Source organism: Molothrus aeneus, chromosome 24, assembly GCF_037042795.1.
Source record: "Molothrus aeneus isolate 106 chromosome 24, BPBGC_Maene_1.0, whole genome shotgun sequence".
In the NCBI taxonomy this organism is placed as follows: Eukaryota; Metazoa; Chordata; class Aves; order Passeriformes; family Icteridae; genus Molothrus; species Molothrus aeneus.
In genome coordinates, this window is record NC_089669.1 from 4,528,328 (window position 1) to 4,550,633 (window position 22,306).

The window sequence follows — 22,306 nt, forward strand, 5'->3', positions numbered from 1 at the left end:
GTGCCCAGCTAGGGCTGCTGTGTCTGTCCCAAACACCCACAGCTGCACGGCTGTGGGGCCAGCCAAGGACTGCTGCTAACAACAGACAAGGATTGTCGGTGATAACCGTGAGAGAGAACAAGTCGTGGCTGGAGAAGGGGCAACACTTTTCCAGAAAGGTCTGAGTCAGTGCTCTGTGCATGAGAACCAACGTGCACGGCAAGTGAGAAACCCATGCCAGAACATGTGCCCCAGGAGCCTGGACATCGCATCAGCCAGAGTAATGCTGCAACCAGCACTGGAGATCTGCTTTCCTTTTTCCTCTTTTCTTTTCCTTTCCTTGTATTTTTTGGGTCTTTTACTCTTCTCTCTTCTCTTCTCCCCCTTTTTTCTCATTTTTCTCTTTTTCCTTTTTTTTCCTTTTTTTCCCTTCCCTTCCCTTCCCTTCCCTTCCCCTCCCTTCCCTTCCCTTCCCTTCCCTTCCCTTCCCTTCCCTTCCCTTCCCTTCCCTTCCCTTCCCTTCCCTTCCCTTCCCTTCCCTTCCCTTCCCTTCCCTTCCCCTCCCCCTTTAACTCGAGTTATCTTTTCTCTCTCCCCTTTCCCAAACCCCTCTGCCGTGTGCTCACAATCCCGGTCAGTCACTCACACCCACAAATCCCTAAAACCCTTCTCCATTTTCCTCTGCCCCTCCGCCGCTCCCGCCGCCGCCATCGCCTTCCCTCATGGCGGGCTCCCCCCGCCCCGCAATGGTTCCTCCCGCCCTCAATGGTTCCGTGGTTCCCCCCCCCCCCCCCCCCCGCCCCGCGCTGCGGTGGTGGCGGCCGGTGACGCGCGAGCCATGGCGGCCATGGCGGCGCTGCCCCCGGGGCCGCTGTCGCCGCCTGGCGGGGGCGCGGCGGACGCGGCGGGCCCTGAGGGCGCCGAGGGCCTGTTCGTGCTGCTGGGCGCGGGGTTCGCCGCCGCCAGCCACCCCCTGCTCTACGTGAAGCTGCTCGTGCAGGTCCGCTCGGGGGCGGGGGGAGACGGTGCGGTGGGAGTCCCGTGTGTAACGGCGGGGAGACTCCGGGATAACGGGAGGATTTGTGGATAGTGCTCCTATAGAGGCCTCCGTGCGCTGGGGGTCACAGTTTGTACAGCCCTGCCCGGTATAACGGGGCCCCCTGTGCGGTGGGGGCACCTATAGGACGGGGGGACCTCAGTGTAATTAATGGGGTGGGATCCCAATAGGTAACGGGGCATCGGGACCCCGGTGTAATTAATGGGGTGGGGTCCCTGTGGGTAATGGGGCATCGGGACCCCGGGATAACAGGAGGAGATATATTGGATTTCCATAGGGGTTCTGGATTCCTGCAATGCCCCTATGGAAATCCCCATGTGCTAGGGTTATGTACACGGTATGTACAGCCCCCCCGTTACAGTGGGACCCCCTGTGCAATGGGGGCGTCTACAGAATGGGGGGCTCCTATAGAATGGGGGACCCCCATGGGTAACGGGATCGAGTCCCTGTTTGGGATGGGGGATTGGGACCCCAGTGTCACAGGTGGAAGTGGATTCCTGGTTTGTGCCCCTATAGAGGACTCCATGCCCTGGGGGTCACTGTACATGCAGCCCCCCCCATTATAAGGGACCCCCTGAGCACTTACAGAATGAAGGACCTGTGGGTAATGGAGTGCCCCATATGTAAGGGAATGGGGTCCCCTGTACACTGGTGGATCCTATATAAAAATGGGGTCCTCTATAATAGGAGGGTGAGGATGCCTTCTACAACTGGAGCACCCTATATAGGGAATAGGGGACACCATATAATGGAGGGGTGAGGCCCCCCATGCAGTGGGGGCTCTTTGTAGTGGGGCATTGGGACCCCTCCTCTGACAGGGAATGGGGACACCCAGCAATCTGGGAACCCCTATAAAATTACCCCTCTGCCATGGGGCCTCCCATATAAGAAGAGATAGGAAAGCCCAAGACCTTCTCAGTAACAGGGAGCTCCTAAAATTGGAGGGTGGAGGACCCCCTGTAACCTAGGGACGCCATAAGAAGGGGGAAGGAGTGGGAAAGGAGTGAGAGTGACATGGGGATGCTGGGATCAATCCTGTTCATCCCAGGGACTTTGGGAACACCAGAACAGAGACCTGCTCACGAGCTTTCTCTCTCAGGTTGGCCATGAGCCACTACCTCCAACCATTGGCAGAAATGTGCTGGGAAGGAAGGTCCTGTACCTGCCTGGCTTCTTCACCTACGGTGAGTGACTGTCCCTCCCTGCCAGCACGAGGTCCTGCCCTCGTGGAGTCAGGGCTGGGAGCTGTCAGGCAGCCTGAGCTGACCCCAGCAGCACTCCCACATCCCCTTGGGATCATCTGAGGCTGCAGTGAGGCATAAACCACCACAACTCCTTGCAAGGCTGTCACATTTATGTACCTCTTGCTGGGGGGTGTTGGTCTGCATTGTGTTCCTGTGGCACTTTGCTCTGGGTTTGCACCATGGTGGAGGGGTTTGGGGGATTTTAGGTGCTGTAGGTTTGTTGCAGGAGGTTTTTATGTGTTTTGGAGGTTGCAAAATACTCTCCTGCTCCAAAACAGCCCTGGAATAACCTGCCCCATGCCCTGCTCATTTGTGTTGTAGATGGAGCCCTAAAGGGACAGAAATACCAAGAAAAGGGCAGGTAATATGTTTAGAAGGAAAAAACAATGGTATTTTCCTCTTTTTGTGAGTGGGAGAGCAGCATGGGACAGGTGGGTGAATACTTTGTGACTTGGTGTCACAGCAGGTTTGCTGTGGGGAAGGGAATGCACTGTCCTGACAGCTGACCTGGGCCAATCCCAAAATCTGCCAGTGGTATCCATGGGGTGGAACCAGCACAGGAGCAGGATGAGAGCCCTGGAAGCCCATCCTGGGACACCCAGGGCTGGAAATGCTCCAGTGCTGCCCTTTGGAAGATGCAATTTCCAAAGAGATGGGCAGTGTTGGGTGATGGAGAGGTGCAGAGCCCACCTGGGCAGCACAGGGCAGGGGCCAGGAGCAGTCAGTAGCCACCAGCACATGGTGGGTTTTATCCCACCTTGTTATATGTGGGAGAAATGGGATCTCTGGGATTTTTTTTGCAACTGGAGACCTGAGGAAGTTTGCCTGGGAGAAGGTGGTGGGGCAGGAACTGAACATGGGTTTGTGAGATCCATATGAACCCTCCTGGGGTGGAGGGAGGAGGTGACAGCACAGAGCACATGGGATGATCCCCCCTGCCTGGTTCAGTCCAAACTGCCTTGGAGCCCTTTCAGGTGAGCAAAACCATCAAAAGACAAAAAGCAGCCCAAAATATTGCAGCTGTCCTTCCAGATTAGCCAGATGACAGAGTAAGAATTCCTGTCCTCCAGTAAGAAGTTTCTTTAGGAGTGTTCCAATAAATCACTTACTGTGGGGCCATGGAGAGCTGAGCTGGCGTGGTTTCAGCTGAACCCTGGGGCTGTTTGGGGTGCTCTGCATGCACTGTCCCCTTCCCAGCTGACAGCAGCCTGGTGTTGTCCCCCCCAGCCAGACACATCGTGGAAGTGGATGGGAAGAGAGGCCTCTTCCGTGGCCTGACCCCTCGCCTCATCTCGAGCACTTTATCAACCATCACCAGGGGGAGTGTGAAGAAGGTAAAGGTCAGCTTCTCTCTCCATTGATCACCTGCAGGGTCAGTGCTACTGCAGCAAGGAGGACTGATGCATCCATCCATCTCCTAAGGGAATAGTCCTTCAGTGCCCTTATCCCCAAGGCATTTTTTAATTTATAAACATTTTAATTTGATTTGGCATCCCCATGCCTTGTATCCTCTGTCTGCAGTTTGTGACTCCTCTGTTCCTCTATTTTACTTTCCATCCTTTCTTCTCCTGTGTTCCTTCTTGCCTGTTTGTCTTGCCCTTGCCTCTAGAGCACAGCTTTTTGGGGTTCCCCCTGTCCTCAGACATTGTGGGTCAGCATCTCCATCAGTTCTGAGCATGTTGCTTCCCTCTCCACTCAGGCTTTTCCACTGGAAGATATGGAGCATGTGTCTAACCAGGATGATGTGAAAACTTCACTTAGGAAAGTGGTCAGAGAGGTGAGAAGTGGATATTGCCCATTCATGAGTGGCTGGGAACATCCCTGGGGACATAGGTGAGATTACTTGGAGAGAAACTGGGGTGAGAAGTTTGTGGTGAGAAATTTGTGGATTTGTTTGTCTATCAGTGGCCATTCTGTGTCTATCCATTAAATAATTCACAGGAGTAGAGGTTCACCACAAGAACAGATCTCAAAAGAGGGACCCAAAATGTGTTTCCCCACAGTGAGGGCAAGGGAGCAGGAGGAGCAGCCCAGCTTTTCTCACAGGTGTTTTCTCCTCCCTTCCCAGACATCCCACGAGATGATGATGCAGTGTGTGTCCCGGGTTGTGTCACACCCCCTGCACGGTGAGTCCTGTGCCCTGGCTGGCAGCTCCCTCCAGGCTGGGCATCACCCCAAACCCTGCACACTCAGGGGGATGATTCTTATGATACTTTTCTATCAAATGAGCCTGATGCTGGGGTTTGCCTTCAGGCACTAACACAGCTGAGCAATGAGTTCCTCTCTTGCCACTCATCCAGGACCTTGTCCTAGAGATCCCATAGGGGTTAGGGCGAGTAGCAGCTTTCCAGTGCCTAAAGGGGCTCCAAGAGAGCTGGAGAGGGACTTTGGACAAAGGCATGGAGACACAGGACACAGGGAGTGGCTTCCCACTGCTGGAGAGCTGGGTTAGATGGGATATTGGGAAGAAATCCTTCTCTGTGAGGGTGGGGAGGCCCTGGCACAGGGTGCCCAGAGCAGCTGGGGCTACCCCACCCCTGGAAGTGTCCAAGGCCAGGTTGGACAGGGCTTGGAGCAACCTGGGACAATGGAAGGTGTCCCTGCCCATGCCAGGGGGTTTGGAAAAAGACAGATCTTTTGGAAAAAGATAGGGACCTGATAGATCCCTTCCAACCCAAACCTCTCTGTGATCCTCTGAAATCCTTCCCACCACTTACAGGCTCAGGAAAGGCCCCAGTTTCTAATGAGTCTTGCAGTGCTGATGACCACTGAGAGGAGCTGGAGATGCTGTGAGTTGAGGGAGAGCAGAAGGGTCATGTTTCATTTCCCTTGACATCCAGTACAACCCCAGCTGGATTTGTTTGTCTATCAGCCCTGTGTTTCTTTCCTCCCAGTGATCTCCATGCGCTGCATGGTCCAGTTTGTGGGCCGGGAAGTCAAATACAGGTGAGTGGCTGCAGCTGGGGAGGGTCAGGTGTCAGGGGTGCCAGGTACTGACCCCAGATCAAATAGAGGGTGCTCTGGGATGGTCCCTGTGAGAGGGGCATGGCTGTGAGTGGAGCAGAATGGTCACAACCCTCCACCACCCAGGGAAGTGATCTGCAAGAAGCTGCCACATTCCCTTCCATCCACATGAAATAAACACTGCTGGTGGCCTAAAGAAACATAATGGTGGCTCCCATGCCATGGGAATAGGGTTATCCAGGAAGCTTGAGAGACTGAAAAGTGAGTCTGAGCTGTGCTTAAAGGGTGGGTGACTGGGGCTTGAAGGGATGTGGAAGGCTGGGCTCTGTCCCTGGTGTGCCTCTGTTCCACCTTGTGCCTGTTTGGGGCTGTATCACCCCTTGCTGATCACACAGTGAGTCTCCTGCCTTTTTCCTTTAGCTATTAATGGAAAGGGAAGGCAGCAGGGAGGCAGAGTGGATAACACAAAGCTTTGCTGCAGCCCTGCTTAGTCTGTAAAATTTTTCCAAGCCTTTTGCAGTACCAGCTGCCTCTCTGCAGGGCAAAACTGCCTGTGGAGCAATGATGTGGAGGCACACTAGACAGGATTGCAGCCAGCCCACAACAGCCAGCTCAAGTTCCCAAAGGCTGACAGGGTTCTTGGGCTTAGAATCATCCAAATCAAACCATATCACACAACATCTGTACCCACTCACAAAGCCTCAGAGAGCTCTTGTGCCTTCAGCATTGAACAGTTGTGTGCAGGTTGGGTGTTCTGCTGGTGTCACTGCAGACTGGCAGAGCACAGACACGACCTTCCTTCCCTCAAACCTGCCTGGTGTGAGGAGAATAGGCAGAAGAAGCTGCTGGAATGAAGAAGCTGCTGGGGAGGCACTGCCATGGCCGGGGGCTGCAGGATTCGTGTGAAGCTGCACAGGGCAGAGGTGGAACAACTCTGCACACTCACAGCTCTCTTCCTTTCTTGGCAGCGGTGTGTTCAGTGCCATTGGCAGGATATTTAAGGAAGAAGGGATCCTGGGATTCTTTGTGTAAGTGAATTGTTGTTTAAATACTTTCTCCCATAGCCTGAAGGCACTGATGGCTCTGCCACAGCTCTGCCACAGCTGGTGTCACACTGAGCTGAAACCTTGTCTGACCAAGGGATTCCCACATCACTCCCACGATTAAATCTGTGCCTTTGACAGCACTCCAGTTTGACCATTAAGTTTGCCCCAGATCTTATCTTCAATCAAACCTTCAGATCCCAGAGCAAGCTGTGTTTTTTCCTTATCTTTCTTTTTCCCTTGGTGCTTCTTTGTGTTTCATTGAAGGGCCATTTAAAGCATTTATTTGTGCAACAGGCACCGAGATCAAGTGCAACAAAAGTTCCCTTGTTGAAATGAAAGCCAGGCCCTGGATAAGCAGCATATTCCTCTGCAGAGCACCGTGGGTGCTTGTAAAGAGCAGGTATACCTGTGTGGCTGGAGTGTGGTGGTGCCTGGACCAGGAGGAGCTGAAAGGTTTTTCCAGCTGCTTACAGAGCGTGGCAAATTGGTGCATCACTGAAAGGGAAATTTAGTGGACACCTTTTTGCTTGAACCCTTAATTAATGCTTCCTGCCTTTCTTTTTCATATCTACATAAAAGCAGAACCACCTGCTGTGTCTGCTCGTGGTGGGGAGATAACTCACTTTATTATGTCAATAATAGTAAAGGCAGCTCTGGAATTTCAGTAGGTGTTTCCAGGATGCCTTTGGCTCTGCACTCACAAAATATGGGCCTCCACATGAAACATGAATGCATCAGGAAGAGGGAAAAAATCACAGAGGGTCTCACCCTGTCCTTCCCCAAGGGGAAATGGCCAGGGATCTGCAGAGACCCCCCCCCCATTGAGGGTCACTGCTGCTTCCTTTGGCAGCCCACAGCTTCTCAGCTGAGCTGTGCAGCTCCTAATCTGCTGCACTAAATACAGGATGCTCTGGGATGGTCCCTGTGAGTGGGGCATGGCTGGAGCAGGCTGCTCACAACCCTCCACCTCCCAGGGAAGTGATCTGAAAGAAGCCACCACATTCCCTTCCATCCACATAAAATAAACACTGCTGGTGGCCTAATGAAACTTAATGGTTCTCAGGAAAGGCTTTAACACAACCCAAATTGTCTCAGGAGGGTTCTGAAGTTCTACAATGCTCTACAGCCCTCTTAGGAAATCCCACTGCTGTGAGGGGAGCACAAAGTACACCTGAAGGACCAGACTGCTGGTTTTCTCCTCTCAGCCCTGGTGCAATCCCAGCACATGCACTGCCCTAAAATCATGGCAGTGCACTTGTTTCTCATGGCCTTATAACAGTGGCACACACTCTCTGAGTCTCTCCCTCACACTCTCTGGGTGTGGGCCTGGCTAGAGATAAAGGCTTTTCAAGGATGGATTTATCTCCCTTCCCCTCCTATCTGCAACAAGCTCCTGCCAGCCCAGGGAGGTGTTCCCTGAGCTCCAAAGCTGCTGGGCATGGTCAGCTCAAGGTTGGCTTGTCCCAGGTCCCTTGCACTGGGGTTTCTGCTGTTGTGTCACATTGCTGTACATCATTCAGGCTTCCTCCTCTGCCTGCTGCTATTCCAGCTTTTCATCATCTTCCAAAGATATTCCCAGTTCAGATCTTGGACATCTCAGCAGGTGTGAGAATTGCAGCACTCACTTTTTCATGTCAATAGTAGTAAAGACAGTGCTGGAATTCCAGGAGGGGTTTTCAGGCCTGATGCCTTTGGCTTGTTGGCTTTTTTTTAGTTCCTTTCTGCAGCTCTCAGACCCCTGGTTTCCAGTCATCCAGCTTAGGGCCAGCAGCTGTCATTACTTTGGAGGGGAGAAAGGGATGGGATCCTTATTGGAAGTGGAATAAACAGTCTGACTCCCTCTCAACAGTTGGGTGAGGTTTTCCTTCTGGGGCTGCCCTGGCCCAGGCCTTTGCTTCTGGATTTTATTAGGCTCTGTTGTATCTGCAGCAGCTCAGGAGCTTCAGACTTAACTGAGTTAGAGAAAGGATGTTTTTTTTTACAAAGGCTGAAAGCCAAACACAAAGCAGAACATCTCTTTGGGGCCAGAGAGCTTTGATTTCTTTGTCCTGTCTGCTGCTCTCATGTATCACATCTTTGAAGCCAGTGAATCTTCTGTTGAAGGTTTCTGCTGTGCCTGGCCCCTGAGACCTCAGCTGCATCCTCAGGGCTGCTGGGGCCTTAACAATGCACAGGTTGTTCCCAAAACCAGTCCCCGTTGCTGCTCTGCTGCTGCAGCAACCACAGCAGGAAACAAACCGGTCCCTTGCTCGGAGGAGGCAGCGTGGTGTTTGGGAAGAAACAAAAGACTCCGATTAACGTGCCTGGAGGTGCCTGGAGGGGGCTCTTTGCAGCTCAGCAAACACTCCTGTGGCTCTTGACAGGCTCCTTGTCAGAACTGACCGCATCTGCTGGTGAAACACGGGTTTGACACACACCTGGATCCTTTTATAGTGGAACAACCCCTGCAAAAGCAGGAAACCCTGCACTGCTGCAGCAGAGAAAACTGGAGAAACCCTCTGGAATATTTTGTTAAAGTTTTAGTGCTATTATCTGCAAAAGCTGGCAGTGCTGGTGCTGCTGGGAGCTCCAGTGTGTCAGTGGGAGGCATTAACCAAAGAACTCTGCTCCTGGGGGGCAGCAGGGACCGGGAAAAATCAGTGTTTCCCCAGTTACTCCATTTCTCAGTGGAGCAGCTTGTGCAGGAACAATCCCTCTCATTTTGATTTCTAAAAGAAGGGAGATTCCACTGAGAGATGAACTTCTCATTGTGCATCCAAAAGAGCAAGTTCAGAAATGGAAACCACTTCATCTGTGTCTCACTTGGGTTTCTCAGCAGGAGTTGGGCCAAGAAGGGATTTGGGATAGAACAAGGGGAATTGAATCATGCCCAAAAAACATCCCAAAAAATTTTCAGCCAGAGCAGCACATGTAGTACCAAGTTTGAAGGCTGACAGAGCTCTTCCCTGAAATTTCCCTTTTCAGTTCCTCCCAAAGTAAAAATTTCATTTTGGGGGAGTGGAGATCCTCTGAGCTGGTGGAAGGAAGGAGGGCTGGGCATCTCAGGAGGTGGCACTGGGACCCTCCTGCACCTCACACCCCTCTTTTTGCCCTTGCAGTGGCTTAGTCCCTCACGTCCTGGGGGATGTCATCTTCCTCTGGTGCTGCAACCTCCTGGCTCACTTCATCAACACCTACGCTGTGGATGACAACGTGAGTGGAAGTGCCCAAGGGAGGGCTTGGGGTCTGGAGGAAGCACCTGCAGTGGGAAAGAGTTCCTGGGGAGCAGGGGCTGATTTAATACAGACCCCAGGCTTTGGGGACATCCCTGTGAGAGTGCTGGGGGCTCTGTGTCTGCTCAGGGCTGGGCTTCACCTGCACTTTGGGGGATCACAGTTCCCCAAATGCCTTCCCAGACTCCCAGCTGAAATGCAGCTGCTCTTTGCTGCTTTCTGCCTCCTCCCCTGCCCCTCGCCTCAGGCTCAGGGAGTGTCACATAGTGACAGTGCCAGTCTGGTGTCATCCCCCTGCTCCACAACACCTTGGGTTTCTCTCTGCAGTTCAGCCAGGCCTCGGTGATCCGGAGCTACACCAAGTTCGTGATGGGGGTATGTAGGAGCTGCTGTGTCCTTTCCCCTCCTCCTGCCACCTCTGGGCTCAGAGCTCGTGCCTGGGGACACAGGCTGCTCTGTACTCGACATCCCTTATCCAAGGATAACTCTGCTAACATGCAAAAGCTGGAAATAGCGTTTTTGACATGGGGAGCTTTAGAGACGCTGCTGGTTTTCTGTGCTTTCAGATCGCTGTGAGCATGCTGACCTACCCGTTCCTTCTCGTGGGAGATCTCATGGCAGTGAACAACTGTGGGTATGTCCTTCACACTGAGATCTAAAGCTTTCCTTTCCTTTCTTGCAGCCCCTTGTTGTCTGAATGGGCTGCTAACGACCGTAAAGCTTTCCTCCAGCCCCGTAAACTCTGTGGCACCTCGCAGAGCTGGCTCGTTTCCTGTCCCACGTTGCTTATAATTTTAGATCAGAGGGCACAGACACGAGCAGCAGAAAAGCTCAGGTGGTGAGAAATCGGGAGAGTTGTGGTGGTCTGAGCTGAGCTGGAGGCACAGGGATCGAAGGGACAGTGCTGGCTCCAGGGAGCAGCACGAGGGAAGCAGAGCTCTTATGGCAGCCGTGGGAGCAGACAGGAGCAGGACCAAGCTTGCCTTCCCAATCGCACTGCTGCAAGTCTTCGGCATTTTTTTGCTCGTGGGAACGGGATCCAAGTCTGGTGCCGTGTTTTCTCGGTATCTGCTGGCTTTTGAAGGTGTAGATACGGTCCTGGACTCTCAAAGTCTCCAGGTAACGCTCCTTGTTTGTGCACTCCAGGGGTAATTAAATTACAGATCTGCTGCATTGTAAATAACGAGCTGTCACTTGGCTGCCAGCCCGGTGTGGATACTGTCCCGGTGTCCTCGTTCACACCTCCTGCTGCTCTTTTGTTACCTGTGTGGGTAAGGTGACACATCCACCTCAGCTCTTCCCTGTTGCCGTGCAGGTTGCGCGCCGGCCTCCCTCCCTACGCTCCTGCCTTTGCATCCTGGATCCACTGCTGGAGGTACCTCAGTGCTCAGGTGAGGGAGCAGGGCACACACGGGGCTCTGGGCTCCCTCTGCTCCTTTCCCAAGTCTCCAGCATTCCCCAAAAGTGCCTGTGCTGCATCCTTGCTGTGCTCTGTAAGCTGCTTCTGTCCCTCCAGCTGTGGCACTGGTACCAGCCTGGCAGTGCTGCTCTGCCCCTTGCACACCCCGAGCTTGCAGCCTGTCAGCTTTTATCCCATGCATTGCACACAGCAGAGTCTGTTCCCCTCTGCATCTGTCACCCCTGGGGAAAATGCCCAACTCCAGCACCCACAGGGCTGGAACCTCACTTTGTCCAGCCCTGCAGCCCTGCCATGGGCATGGAGTGGGGCCCTGCTAAAGCAGCTGCAGCTCCCTGGGCAGGTGTGAGGCTGCCCTGACCCCAGGCTCTCCTCCTCAGGGGCAGCTGTTCCGTGGCTCCAGCCTCCTGTTCCGCAGGGCGCCCATCCCAGCCTCCTTCCCCATGGACTGACGCCTCAGCAGGGACAGCTCATCAACCTGGACTCCTCAAGAAACCCTAAGCTTGTTTCGATATCTGTATATTTCTATTTTCTGATCCAAAGTCCATGGTGCCAGAACTGACACCTCCTCTCCAGCAAGGCCAGGAACAGACTTCTGGACATCTGGCTCAGGCTCCAGCTGCACCAAAGCTCCATCCTCGTGGCTGTCTCGACTGGGATGTATAGCAGAGAGAGCAGAAAGCCGTTGTCTCTTTGGTCCAGGCTGTAGCTCTGGAGTTGCTGGGGAAGTCCAGGAATCCAGAAAATGCCCAGGTACAAAAGGAGCCAGCCATGAGCTGCAGGGACAAAAGACTGCTTTGTTCTGCCTGAGCTGAAAAGCAGCAGGAGATCCAAGGTCACCTCCCTGGGAAGGTTATGCCAGGTGACAGCTCCTGCCTCATCCTTTCTGGAGAGAGCACCTTGGCCTGGCAGGGTAGCTCATGCTGGGCAAGATCAACCTGGCATCCATATTTAAGATTTGAGGGTACCTGATCACCCAGGAACATCCCACCTCCCACGGGTGTGAAAAGGAAATTATAGGATCAAAATAGGGAAGGGAAACAGAGTCCCACTGCAAAGAACAGCAGAGTCCCAAAGAGACAGGTCCAGCCCAGCTCAGGGCAGCAATGGGATGTGGACAAGGAGAGCCCTTGGGAAGGGACATGTGCTGCCAGTGGTGCTGCTTTGGGCAGGATTTCACTCATGGAATGGGCTGTGTTCAGGTACAGCCAGCAGAGCTGTGGGCAGGCAGCCTGCACACAGGATACACTCATGGAATGGGCTGTGTTCAGGTACACCCAGCAGAGCTGTGGGCAGGCAGCCTGCACACAGGATACACTCATGGAATGGGCTGTGTTCAGGTACACCCAGCAGAGCTGTGGGCAGGCAGCCTGCACACAGGATACACTCATGGAATGGGCTGTGTTCAGGTACACCCAGCAGAGCTGTGGGCAGGCAGCCTGCACACAGGATACACTCATGGAATGGGCTGTGTTCAGGATACAGCCAGCAGAGCTGTGGGCAGGGCAGGCAGCCTGCACACAGGATACACTCATGGAATGGGCTGTGTTCAGGTACAGCCAGCAGAGCTGTGGGCAGGGCAGGCAGCCTGCACACACTCTGGGGGAGGTGGGTGCTGTGTTGGACTGGCCTGGCTGCACCCAGGGCCATCTCCCAGCCAGCAGCACCACGAGCCCTGCTGGGCTCCTGTTCCTGTTGCTGATGGAAAGGGAGTGCTGGGATCTGAGAGCTGCACACAAAGGGCTCTCCTGCAGCAGGGGCAGCAATCCAGGGCTGTCTGCAATGAAGGGATACACCTTGAGCTGGCCAGAGGCTGCTGAGGCATCAGAATTGAAGGCTCCTGGTCTCAGTGGAGCATGGCTGGCTCTGTGTGTAGCAGAGCTCACCAGTGGCACCAGGGCAGGATTGATGCTCAGCTCCCCAGACAAGAGGTTTTTTGCACCAGTCTGTGCTGTGATGGCAGCCAGGCAGAATTCCCCCATTTCAGTTCCCCACGAAGCAGTCTTTTGCACAGAGGTGATGCTGCACTCCCTGGGAAGAGGGTTAGCATTCCTTGGGAGGGTTCCCATGTGCTGCAGCAGCAGCAGCAGCTGGGGTCACATCTCATCCTGGGCCTCTGGGAACCTGCCACCACAGGGGGCTTTTCTCCAGCAGGCAGGGTCGATGCACACCCCAGGCAGGGCTTGCAGGACAGTGCTGGTGTGTGCTGGGAGTGGCAGCCCCCACCCAGCTCCCTTCAGTGTCATGAAGTCAGTCCTGTCTGTCCTCCCTCGCTCCCAGTTTGTGTTACAGTTAAATAATGCATGGACCTGTTCCCTAACACCAGAGATGATTTCAAAGAGGATTTAATTATGCTCCAAAATACAGTTATAAAACAACTATTGGGTGGTTTGGTTTTTTTGGGGGGTTTTTCTGTGATTTTTTTTTTGTGATTTTTTTTCCCTTGTGTATTGTGCTCCCTCAGGGAAGGTTTCAGTTTAAGACAGGCACTTCATTTGGTCTTTTCTACAAATCAGGGGCTAAACCAGCTGTTTAAAACTCAGATTCCCCCTGATTTTCCTCACCTCCATGGAAGGTGGGCATATTTAGGCTGAGCAAACTGCAGTGGGTGCACTTGGAGTGAAGGTGGAGACAGCAGAGGGCTTGGGTGCTTGAAGCAATATATGTTCAATTAGGTTTTTGGAGTTAAAATGGACCCTGAGGTCTTCTGGAAAGTGGTGATGGAGACCCTTTGATACTCTCAGACTGGTAAGGTGGGCTCAGCCATTCCATCTTCCCCCTCACAGCTCTATCCTTCCCTTTAATCACCTTGTTTTATGACCTGCTCCCACACAGGGCATTGCACCTGCCAGGTCACACAGCACCTGCTCAGGATCATGTACCTTTCCCCTCCAAATTAAAGCCACCTTCTGCTGCTCACATGCCTGTCAAACCTCCTGCAGCCTCTGCACAGCCTGAGTGCAGCCACTGCAGGGAAAAGTGCTATTTCCTGTCCTTTGAGGAGTTTACCTAAGGAATTTACCTAAGGGATTTACCTAAAGCTGCACCAGTGGATGCATCCTGCCAGTAATTTCTGCCCAGTTCATCAGGGCCCACAAACTTGGCTGAAAACCCAACAGTTGACTGTAGTTTTTTGCTCAATTTAAATGAAAACCAGCTTTCAAAGCTTTCACTGCACTGCCTTACTTTGAAGCGAGGGGCTGTCATTCTTAGGATGATTGAATATTTCCTCACCTCCTCTTTCTATCCCTGATTCTTCTTGTCCCATCCTTCATTTGAGGGGCCTCAGGACAAATTTCATTTGAGGGACAAGAAGGACAAATGTCTGCACCAGGAGCAGGCAAGGAGACAACCCAAACCCTGGCTGGGCATCCCTCTCCCTTCAATTGCTGCCCATTAGTCAGTGCCTGGCCCTGCAGCTGCTGCTCAGGTATCCCAGCTGAAGGGAATGGGGCCCCATTCCCACAGGAGAGGGGATCCAGGGTGGAACATGTGGTGGGGAGAACAAATGAAAGGGTGGAGGAGGAGGTTTGGGTCTGGCGCCCGGGATGGAGCCGGGGGTTTGTCCCATTGGCGCTGCCCTGTCTGCCCAGGAAACAACCTCTGGTTTAAATATTGACTCTCCTGCACAAAGCCAGGCTGGGTGGGGATTGCTGCTGTTCTGTGCCCACACCGTTTATCAGCCTCCAGTGGAGAACTGAGATTGCTGGGACTTTGGCCTCATCTGCTCCCAGCTGCCCGGGGGAGAAGGGAGGCAGCGACAGCAGCCAGGAGAGGGAATCTCAGGTCAAGGCTGGTCTGTCTCCGCTGGGCATGGATGCTCGAGTCTGGCAGGATCTGGAAAGCAGCAAGATGAGCCTTTGTGCCCAGGGAAGTGCAGCTGAGCTCAGAGCCAATGTTCCATCCTCTCCTTTCCCCTGCAGAGCCGTGCTGCTGAAGACCCTTCAGTTCAGTCCAAACCCCCTCCTGGCCGTGCCGCTCTCCTGCCGTGGAGCTGGGAGGGAACATTCCAGAGAGCCCTCCCGATGCCTGGAGGGTGCCTGGTGTCTCCCTGGTGTCTGGTCAGTGGAAGGCCAGGGGCTGCCAGCCCTCCCCTGCAGCCATGGAGGGCCCCATCTTGCAGCCACGCATGAGGAAGTGCCCTGTGGCACAGCTGCCCTCGATAAGGCTGTTTGCTCTGTTCTCCCGCAGCGCCGAGCTCCACGTAGGCAAATCATTCCTTAAAAAAAAAAAAAAATATATATATATATGTAAAAAAATAATAACCCTCACAGAGGAGATCTTGCTGCCAGGGTGGTGGGGCTGGCTGGTGCCAGGAAATGCTCAGGGTGGGGACTTGGACTGGACCCAGGACCAGCAGTGTGGTGGCCCTGGACCTGTCCCTGTCTTCACACAGCCCCATCCTCTGGGATGGCCTTCACTCGAAAAGGGGGATTACAGAGGAGCTAGGTCCTCGTGGATTCCCCCTGGATAAGGGAAATCCCGTCTGGAAACAAGGAGAAGAGGCCACAAACAGCTCAGGAGCAAAGCTCGGCACAGCGGCCTGACCTGCCACGCTGACAGGGACAGCTCCGTCCATCACTCACGGCTGGTAAGAGGATGGGAAGGAGGTGGGGAAGCTGCTTTCCATGCTCCTGCTTGCCTGCTGTGGGCTTTTTTTAGGGTAAACTCCCTCAAATCCCCCTAAACTGAGCTGCTCTGTTCCCTCCTGGGCACTGCTCTCAGGGGGAGCCAGTGATGTTTCATCCTACCCTGAGGGGATCTGGGTCTTTTGGGGAAGAGGTGGCAGCACAAGGTCAGCACAAGGTCAGACTCCTTTCCCTGCAGCCACCGTGACCCCTGCACACCTCCCTCGGCACTTAGACCGAGTGCTGTGCCCCCATCCCGGGGAAAAACAGGAGGGGAAAAGTCTCCCCAGCTTTAAACTTGTCCCTCTCCCCCTGCTGTGCCCCGAGGCCGGGCTGGCGTGGCGAGGGTGGGCATCGAGGGTGGGCATCGCTGCGGCTGCGGGCCTGGCTCGAGGCGCTGCCCCTCGCTGCACACGTGTGAATGCTCCCATCCCTCGGAATGGAGTTTCTCCCTGAGAAGCCGCCTGCGCTCTGCGGCCGGGCGGCTCTTGTCAGGCTGCCAGAGGAGGCCGGAGCAGCGTCACATGCAGCAAAGTTTTACAAGGCGAGCGAGCGTCTGGGGAGAGGGACGGGAGAGGGACCGCCGGCCGCACGCACACACTCGGACGCACACGCAGAGAAACCTCCTCCAGGCTCCCTCCAGCTCTCATCCCAACGCTGATTTTTTTTCTTTCCTCCTTTTTTTTCTTTTGTTTTTGGAAGAACAAAGACTTTGGGGTGGGTTGGCGCTGTTGTTTTTCCGGGGTTGCTGTCGGTGGATGGGGGGAGGCTGGAGGTGGAGGGGGGAGATGGTGGCTTGAATGTGAGAAAGTCCCAAATTTCTCTGGCCGAGTTGCCGAGATCATCTGTGCAAAACTTAGAGGAGGAAAGACGGGGGGGGGGGGGGGGGGAATAATTAAAAAATAAAATATGATGACGTCACTCAGAGCAGGGGTGCCTTCCCTGCTGCCTGTCAGATGCGCCTGAAAAGAACAGGGCAATAAAACAACAGCCGCCTCTGTCTCCCTCGTTAAACACGGCACTAATTGGATGTTAATTTTTCCTTGCTCTTCTCGCTGCTCGATTGTGAGGGCTCTGCCTGGCTCTCCCTCTCCCGCTTCCTTTCTTTCCTGTTGCAATGCTCTTGGCAGCTCTGAGGGACTCCGGACTGTGCGCTCCCCTCCCGCTCGTGGACTGGAATAATTCAGGAGCTGGGAGAATTAAAAAAGACGAGGCGCGGGGGCGAACGGTTCAGAAACGGGGCGGGCGTGATGGATTTTGAGAGCTACGCTAATCTCCCCGTTTCCCGTGCATTGTCCTGCCGACTTGAAGCTATTCTCTTCCCATTTGATTTCTCTTCCCCTCCTTTCCCTTCGCGTTGGGTTTGGACTGCAGGGCAAAAATATATGTTTCAAAAAAAAAAAAGGCATAAAAAAAAGGAAAAAAGGCAGGAAAAAATAGAAAAAAGACTAAAAAAAAAGGGGGAAAAGAAGAAAAAAGCCAAAAAAAAAAAAAGAGGAAAAGAAAAAAAGCCTGGTTCAATGACGACAAACCCCCAAACCTCCTCCCAGCTCCCCCCGTCTCGCCGCGCTGCCTAACCCCTGCGTGGAAACAGGCGTTTTAGGGAGCCAGAGCAGGAAGTTGTTGTTCTCTGTCTTGCCCAGGTCATCCTTCCAGGGTACGTGTGCAAGGGCGGTGGGCACGAGGGCTCGGTGGGTGCCCAGCAGCCGTCGGCCGCCCCCCACGCTACCCCCGGCCAACGAGGCGGGTGAGCAGCGCAGGGGGAACGGGGGCCGGGTGGCGTTTTGGGGGACGCAAGAGGGGCCCAAGGGACAGGATGGGTGGGGGAGCGGAGGGGAGGGAGCAGGAGGCGGAGGTGGGGGGAGAGAGCGAGAGCCGGGGAGTAAAGTCCTACCTGGGATCGGTGCCAACTTCCTGCAAAGGGTTACAGACCCGCGGCTTTGAGAGCCCACCAGAGGCGAGTGCGCTCTTGTCACGGTTCCAAGGCGAGATGAAGGCAGCGGGAACAGGTACAGCAGATGCCGAGTGGCCTCGTTTGCCCGCCGAGCGGGGCTTCGGCTCGATTTAAGCCTCGCCGACGAGGAGCCTTCGGTGCTCCCGCCGGCGGGGGCCTCGCCATCCCTGCACGAGGCCACCGGGGCTGTCGGGTGCCAAGGGTGGGGTGGGTGGCTCGGTGGCGGGGGGGGTGCGTGTGCATGGCACGGGGGGGCCTCCGCAGCTCGCTCGCCTTCTTGCCGTTTGGATTAACATGCGGAAGATGCGCCTGTCACTTTGCTTACTGTCAGCGCCGGCTCGGGGATGGGTGACGGCTTTGTTCGGCGCAGCCGGGGGAGCCGTGCCAACTCGGACTTGGCAGGCGAAGCCGGGTGGGCAGGGAGAGGGGGACGAGGGAGCGGGAACGGCTGCTGGGGCGGCTGCGGAGGGACGTGGCCGCAGGCCCGCGTCTGAGCACGGCGGCTTTCTGTTGGCGTGCGCCTCCCTCTCCCTCCCTCTCTCCCGCGCTCGCCTGCGCCCAGGCTGGTGCAGACAAAATGAAAACGTGTTTTGTTTTGGTTTTTTGGCATCTCCCCAGCAGCGCTACCAACCCCAGCTGCCCCCCCTCCGCTCCCTCTCCCAACCCGCCGTGACTCCCTTTTACAATCGGCACGACCCAGGTGCTTGGGCAGCAACAAAATAAGGCCAAAAATACCCCCTGGCACTCAAACCACCCCCAATCTGCCACCCTGGGCAACAACTGCTCCCAACCGTCCTCCATGGCGGGTGGGTTGTTGTTTGTATGTACATATATATATTTTGTCCTCTTTTTTTTCTGCCCCCATCGGGTCCCTCTCGCGTTGGGTGCGTGTGTTCCTATTCAAGGACCCACCACCTCCTGTCGTGCTAAAACCAGGAAGGAGGGAGCCAAGGGCTCATTTCTGCCTGGACGCCGGGGCGGCATGCGAGGGAGACAACGATGGAGGACAAGAGGAGGGAGGAGAGGGATGGGAAGGCGGGAAAAAGAGCATGGGGAGGGCGGAAAAAAAATAATCCACCTCCCCAGGCCTTTTGTTTAACCTGCGTCGATGCAAAGAGGGGTCTTGGGGGTTTTTTTCCCTCCCCTTGTCCTTTTTTTTCGCCATGTGCTTGAGCCTCATGGGGCGTTTTCGAGCCTGACGGGGCAACTTTCCGGAGCGGGCGGTGTCGGAGGTTGATTTTTTGGGAGGTGACGGGCTCGTCCCGCAGGCGCGCGGCTCCCAGTGCAGGAATTCCTGCCAGCTCGCCTTTGTGCCAGCCTCCCTTGGCCTTGGGTGTCTCGTTCGGATGGAGCCTGGCATCCAGGCACCGCCCATTTCTTGGCATTGAGCTGCGAGGAGAAGGAAAGGGGAGAGAGCGAGCAGAGAGAAGGGAAAAAAAAAAGCTGTCTCACTCAAACTGGCCTTTCTCGGAAAAGGATCCTTCCCCGATGATTGTCCGGATAAGCGGAGCTAAATCCAGCCACTACTCAACAACAAAACCACTCTCTTCCACGGTGCGTCTCTCTTGCTGCCTTGGTACGAAATCGAACCTCACTCTTAATTTTGGTTGGTTTTTTTTTCTTTTTTTTTTTTTGTCCGTGCGGTTGGGGTTTTTTTGCCTTTGATTTGAAATAACGTTTTGTTCCTCCAGTTGCTTTGTTGTTGCTGTAACCTGCCTTCTCCCCAAAATCCCTTCCCGCCGAGTCCTCTGGCCCTTGGTGCTAAAACACCCGACTTTAATCGGTCTCCTAGAGAGGGATGTCTAGCATAGCAGATAGGCAGGTCCCTACGTGCAGCATTTGGAGCAGAACTGGAGGGTGATTTCTCTCCCTGCCCTCGCCCCACCACCCGGGACGTCCCCAAGAGCCACCCGGAGCTGGGCGTCGTCGCCCGGGCGCCTCTTTAGTTCCCCAGCGGGCACCACCGATGGGGGAGAATGTGTCGAATCATGTCGGATTTGCAATTCAACATGGCAGCCGGAGCAAACGTGGTGGGAGACGCTGGGCACGGGCACTCCCGGCAGCGCCAGCGCAGGGTGGGGGCACGGCAAGAGCGGATGCACGGACAGGGAGGACGAGAGGACAGCGGGGAGGACAGCGGGGCGAGGTCAGAGCAGGAGGATCATTTTATTTCATTTCATTTGAAGGGGGTGAGTTCCACCAGGAGCGGTCTGGGAAGGAGGGAACTCAAGCCGCCTGGTTTTGTCAGCATTAACTGTTTAGAAGCTGGCTGGTTCCCCACGCTGGCACGGCGTGCCCGGGCAGGCACGGGGCTGGGAGATGCCCGGCAGCGGGGCGGGACGGGGCACTCTGGAGGCGGCTTTTCCTGGAGCCACGGCGGCCTCGGGGCTGGGCCGGGTGCTGCTGGAGGAAGCCCTGAGAAGGCTCGGGGTGGAGGAAGCCCTGTGAAGGCTCAGGGTGTTCCCAGCCTCTGCTGGAGGGAGCCCTGCGAAGGCTCAGGGTGGAGGAAGCCCCGTGAAGGCTCGGGATGTTCCCAGCCTCTGTTGGAGGAAGCCCCGTGAAGGCTCAGGGTGTTCCCAGCCTCTGCTGGAGGAAGCCCTGTGAAGGCTCAGGGTGCTCCCAGCCTCTGCTGGAGGAAACCCTGTGAAGGCTCGGGATGTTCCCGGGCCCTGCGGCTCCTCCGGCCTCGTGCAGGTTCGCGCCTCGCACCGGGGCGAGGTTTGGCACGGCCGAGGCTCCCTCCGCAGGGTGGCCCAGCCCTACCCGAGCCCAGGGCTTGCCCCAGCGTGGGGGAATATGCCCTCTTTCTGTCAAACTTAATTTAGGCCTGGCTGGGACACAACAAAAGCAGCTTGTTTGCAGGGCAGGGTCCTCCTTCCTGGCTGCCGTGCACTCCGCAGGCGCTCGGAGCCATGGAAGCCACCCCTCCTCCTTCACCAAATTTTTCCTCCTCTTCCCCGATGCCCAGCCTCCCTGCTCCTCCTTCTTTCTCTGAAAAAAAAAACAAAACCCTTTTTCAGTGAGCAACGCATGGCCCTACAGTAAAACCTTCAAACTGGCTACAAAGCACCCGAATGCTGCGGCCCTTCTGTGCCTCCGTAACCCAGCAGCCTGCACGGGCTGTAGCAGCCCTGCCCTGGGGACATTCCCAAAAATGCCTTCCCACCAAGATGGTGACAGCTTCCCAGAGATGGTGTCCTGGGCATTTCACACCTTCCTGACCCGGTGGCCTCATGCACCCTGGTTTGGTGGCTGGGACGCTGGGCTCCTGTCCTGGGCCTTGCTTGTTGTGCTGTTTCCACAACACCCCGTGGCTGGTTTGGCAGCTGAAATCCCCACATTGTGGGAGTTGGGGGCAGTCAGGCATTTGTGGGGTCTGACCCCCAAAATGTGCCAGGATGGTCTCTTCAGCAGAGCATGTGGACACAGTGGGTTGCATCCAGACCCTTAATTCCAGTGAAAAGGCAGCACAAGTGTTTTCCTCATTATTTCAGCTTTTCCCTTGCAGATTATTTATACAAAGAGGGGCTGGGGTGAAACCAGACCTTTCCCAATTTGCTCCCAATCCCTATTGCTTTCCTGTGAGAATGTGGTGGAGAACAAATATTAAAAAAAACCCAAAACCCCACTGAAGCTCCTACAAGCAGCCTGAGAGGAAAAAAAGTCTGAACTCAAGCAAGGCTCTTCTGACGTGTCCTAAGCAAAACATCTGGCACCCCTGGAAGAGCCATCCAGCCAAGGGACACAGCTGTTTTATTCCACAGCTCACTGCACAACAGGGCTCGTGCTTCCAGAACATGGCTCAGCAGAAAGGGTGAATTCTTGAAAGGGGGAGTCAGATCTTTCTGCTGTTTATTGCCTCTAAATCCCCAGTTTGCTCTCAGGCTGCTCTGGTGTGAGCTCTGCTCCATCTCCTGGCAGGAGACCAGGAGCTTTGCTCTGAGGCTGGAGCCTCGTTCAGCTGCTGTAACCCCCAGCAGGCAGCAGAGCCACTCTGGATTTGCACAGACATTCCTCACAGCAGGATCAGGCCCCCAGGTTTCTCGAGGGTGGCTCTGGGTAATTTCCTTTCCTTAAAAGGACCAAGTTTGGCCAAGGCAGAGTTTGAATTGTGATTTCCTTTTTTCTTTTTCCTCTTTTTTTTTTTTTTTAATCCCCTACAACTCACAGCAAAATTTGTATTGGTGAGAACTGCCTGATTTACAGCTGCAGAAAATGCTGAGCTCTGTGTCTCCACAGGCCAGAGCTGTGGGGGAAAGGTTCCCCCATGCTGGACCATCCATGTAAGCAGCTTCACCACTCCAGGAACCACTTCTGGTGGGGAACAAGGGGTAAAAGGCAATGAGACTAATTTGACCTCTGTGGGCTCCACCCTCAGCCTTTCCACTAATTGTTCCAAGGGATTTGGGGGTACAAATTTCATGAGATCCTGGTAGAAGCCCATCCAAGGGAGAGCTGGTGCTGGCAGGCTCCATGGGGAACATGGTGTCCAAGCACAGCCAGATCAGACTCACCCTCTGTACCACCCCACAGCTGGGCCTCAGAAGAATCAATACCATTTTTTTCCCCTGCAGTGTTTTTCTCTCTCTGCCACCTCTCCTATTTTCTCTACCTTTTTTCTGTGGTACTGGTTTTTTATGTTGGAGTTGCTCATAGCTACTGTTTAACTTTGGTGAGAATTGGCTCTGTGAAAGGTGAGGTCTGGGAGGACGCAGGAGGTGACCAGTTTGTTATTGTAGGGCTGCTCATGGGCACTGAGCTGTGCTGTCTGGCCCTGCAGCTGGAAAGCCCACGAGACACACAGG

General features: G+C 54.8%; 1 protein-coding gene and 1 long non-coding RNA gene across 2 annotated transcripts; one reads left to right on the forward strand and one right to left on the reverse strand.

Annotated features, from left to right (window-relative positions):
• The first annotated feature begins 817 nt into the window (after positions 1-817).
• MTCH1 (mitochondrial carrier 1) lies at positions 818-13,297 on the forward strand. Its single transcript, XM_066565463.1, has 12 exons — positions 818-979; positions 2,136-2,220; positions 3,508-3,614; positions 3,980-4,057; positions 4,349-4,406; positions 5,175-5,226; positions 6,213-6,272; positions 9,389-9,482; positions 9,830-9,877; positions 10,069-10,136; positions 10,818-10,893; positions 11,300-13,297. Exons 1-12 carry the CDS (start codon positions 818-820, stop codon positions 11,369-11,371), a joined length of 960 nt encoding a protein of 319 aa, XP_066421560.1. The 3' UTR covers positions 11,372-13,297.
• Positions 13,249-17,665, reverse strand: LOC136566374 (uncharacterized). Its single transcript, XR_010785013.1, has 2 exons — positions 17,442-17,665; positions 13,249-15,138 (listed from the first exon to the last, which is right to left on the reverse strand). It is a non-coding gene; the product is annotated as an uncharacterized lncRNA (long non-coding RNA).
• Between the last annotated feature and the right edge of the window lie 4,641 nt (positions 17,666-22,306).

Bases quoted from the DNA above. Each gene is read 5' to 3' on its own strand.
- MTCH1 (XM_066565463.1), top strand. From the start codon at position 818: ATGGCGGCCATGGCGGCGCTGCCCCCGGGGCCGCTGTCGCCGCCTGGC. The intron at 3,615-3,979 runs GTAAAGGTCAGC...CTCTCCACTCAG, and splicing joins CCAGGGGGAGTGTGAAGAAG to GCTTTTCCACTGGAAGATAT. The intron at 9,483-9,829 runs GTGAGTGGAAGT...TTCTCTCTGCAG, and splicing joins CCTACGCTGTGGATGACAAC to TTCAGCCAGGCCTCGGTGAT.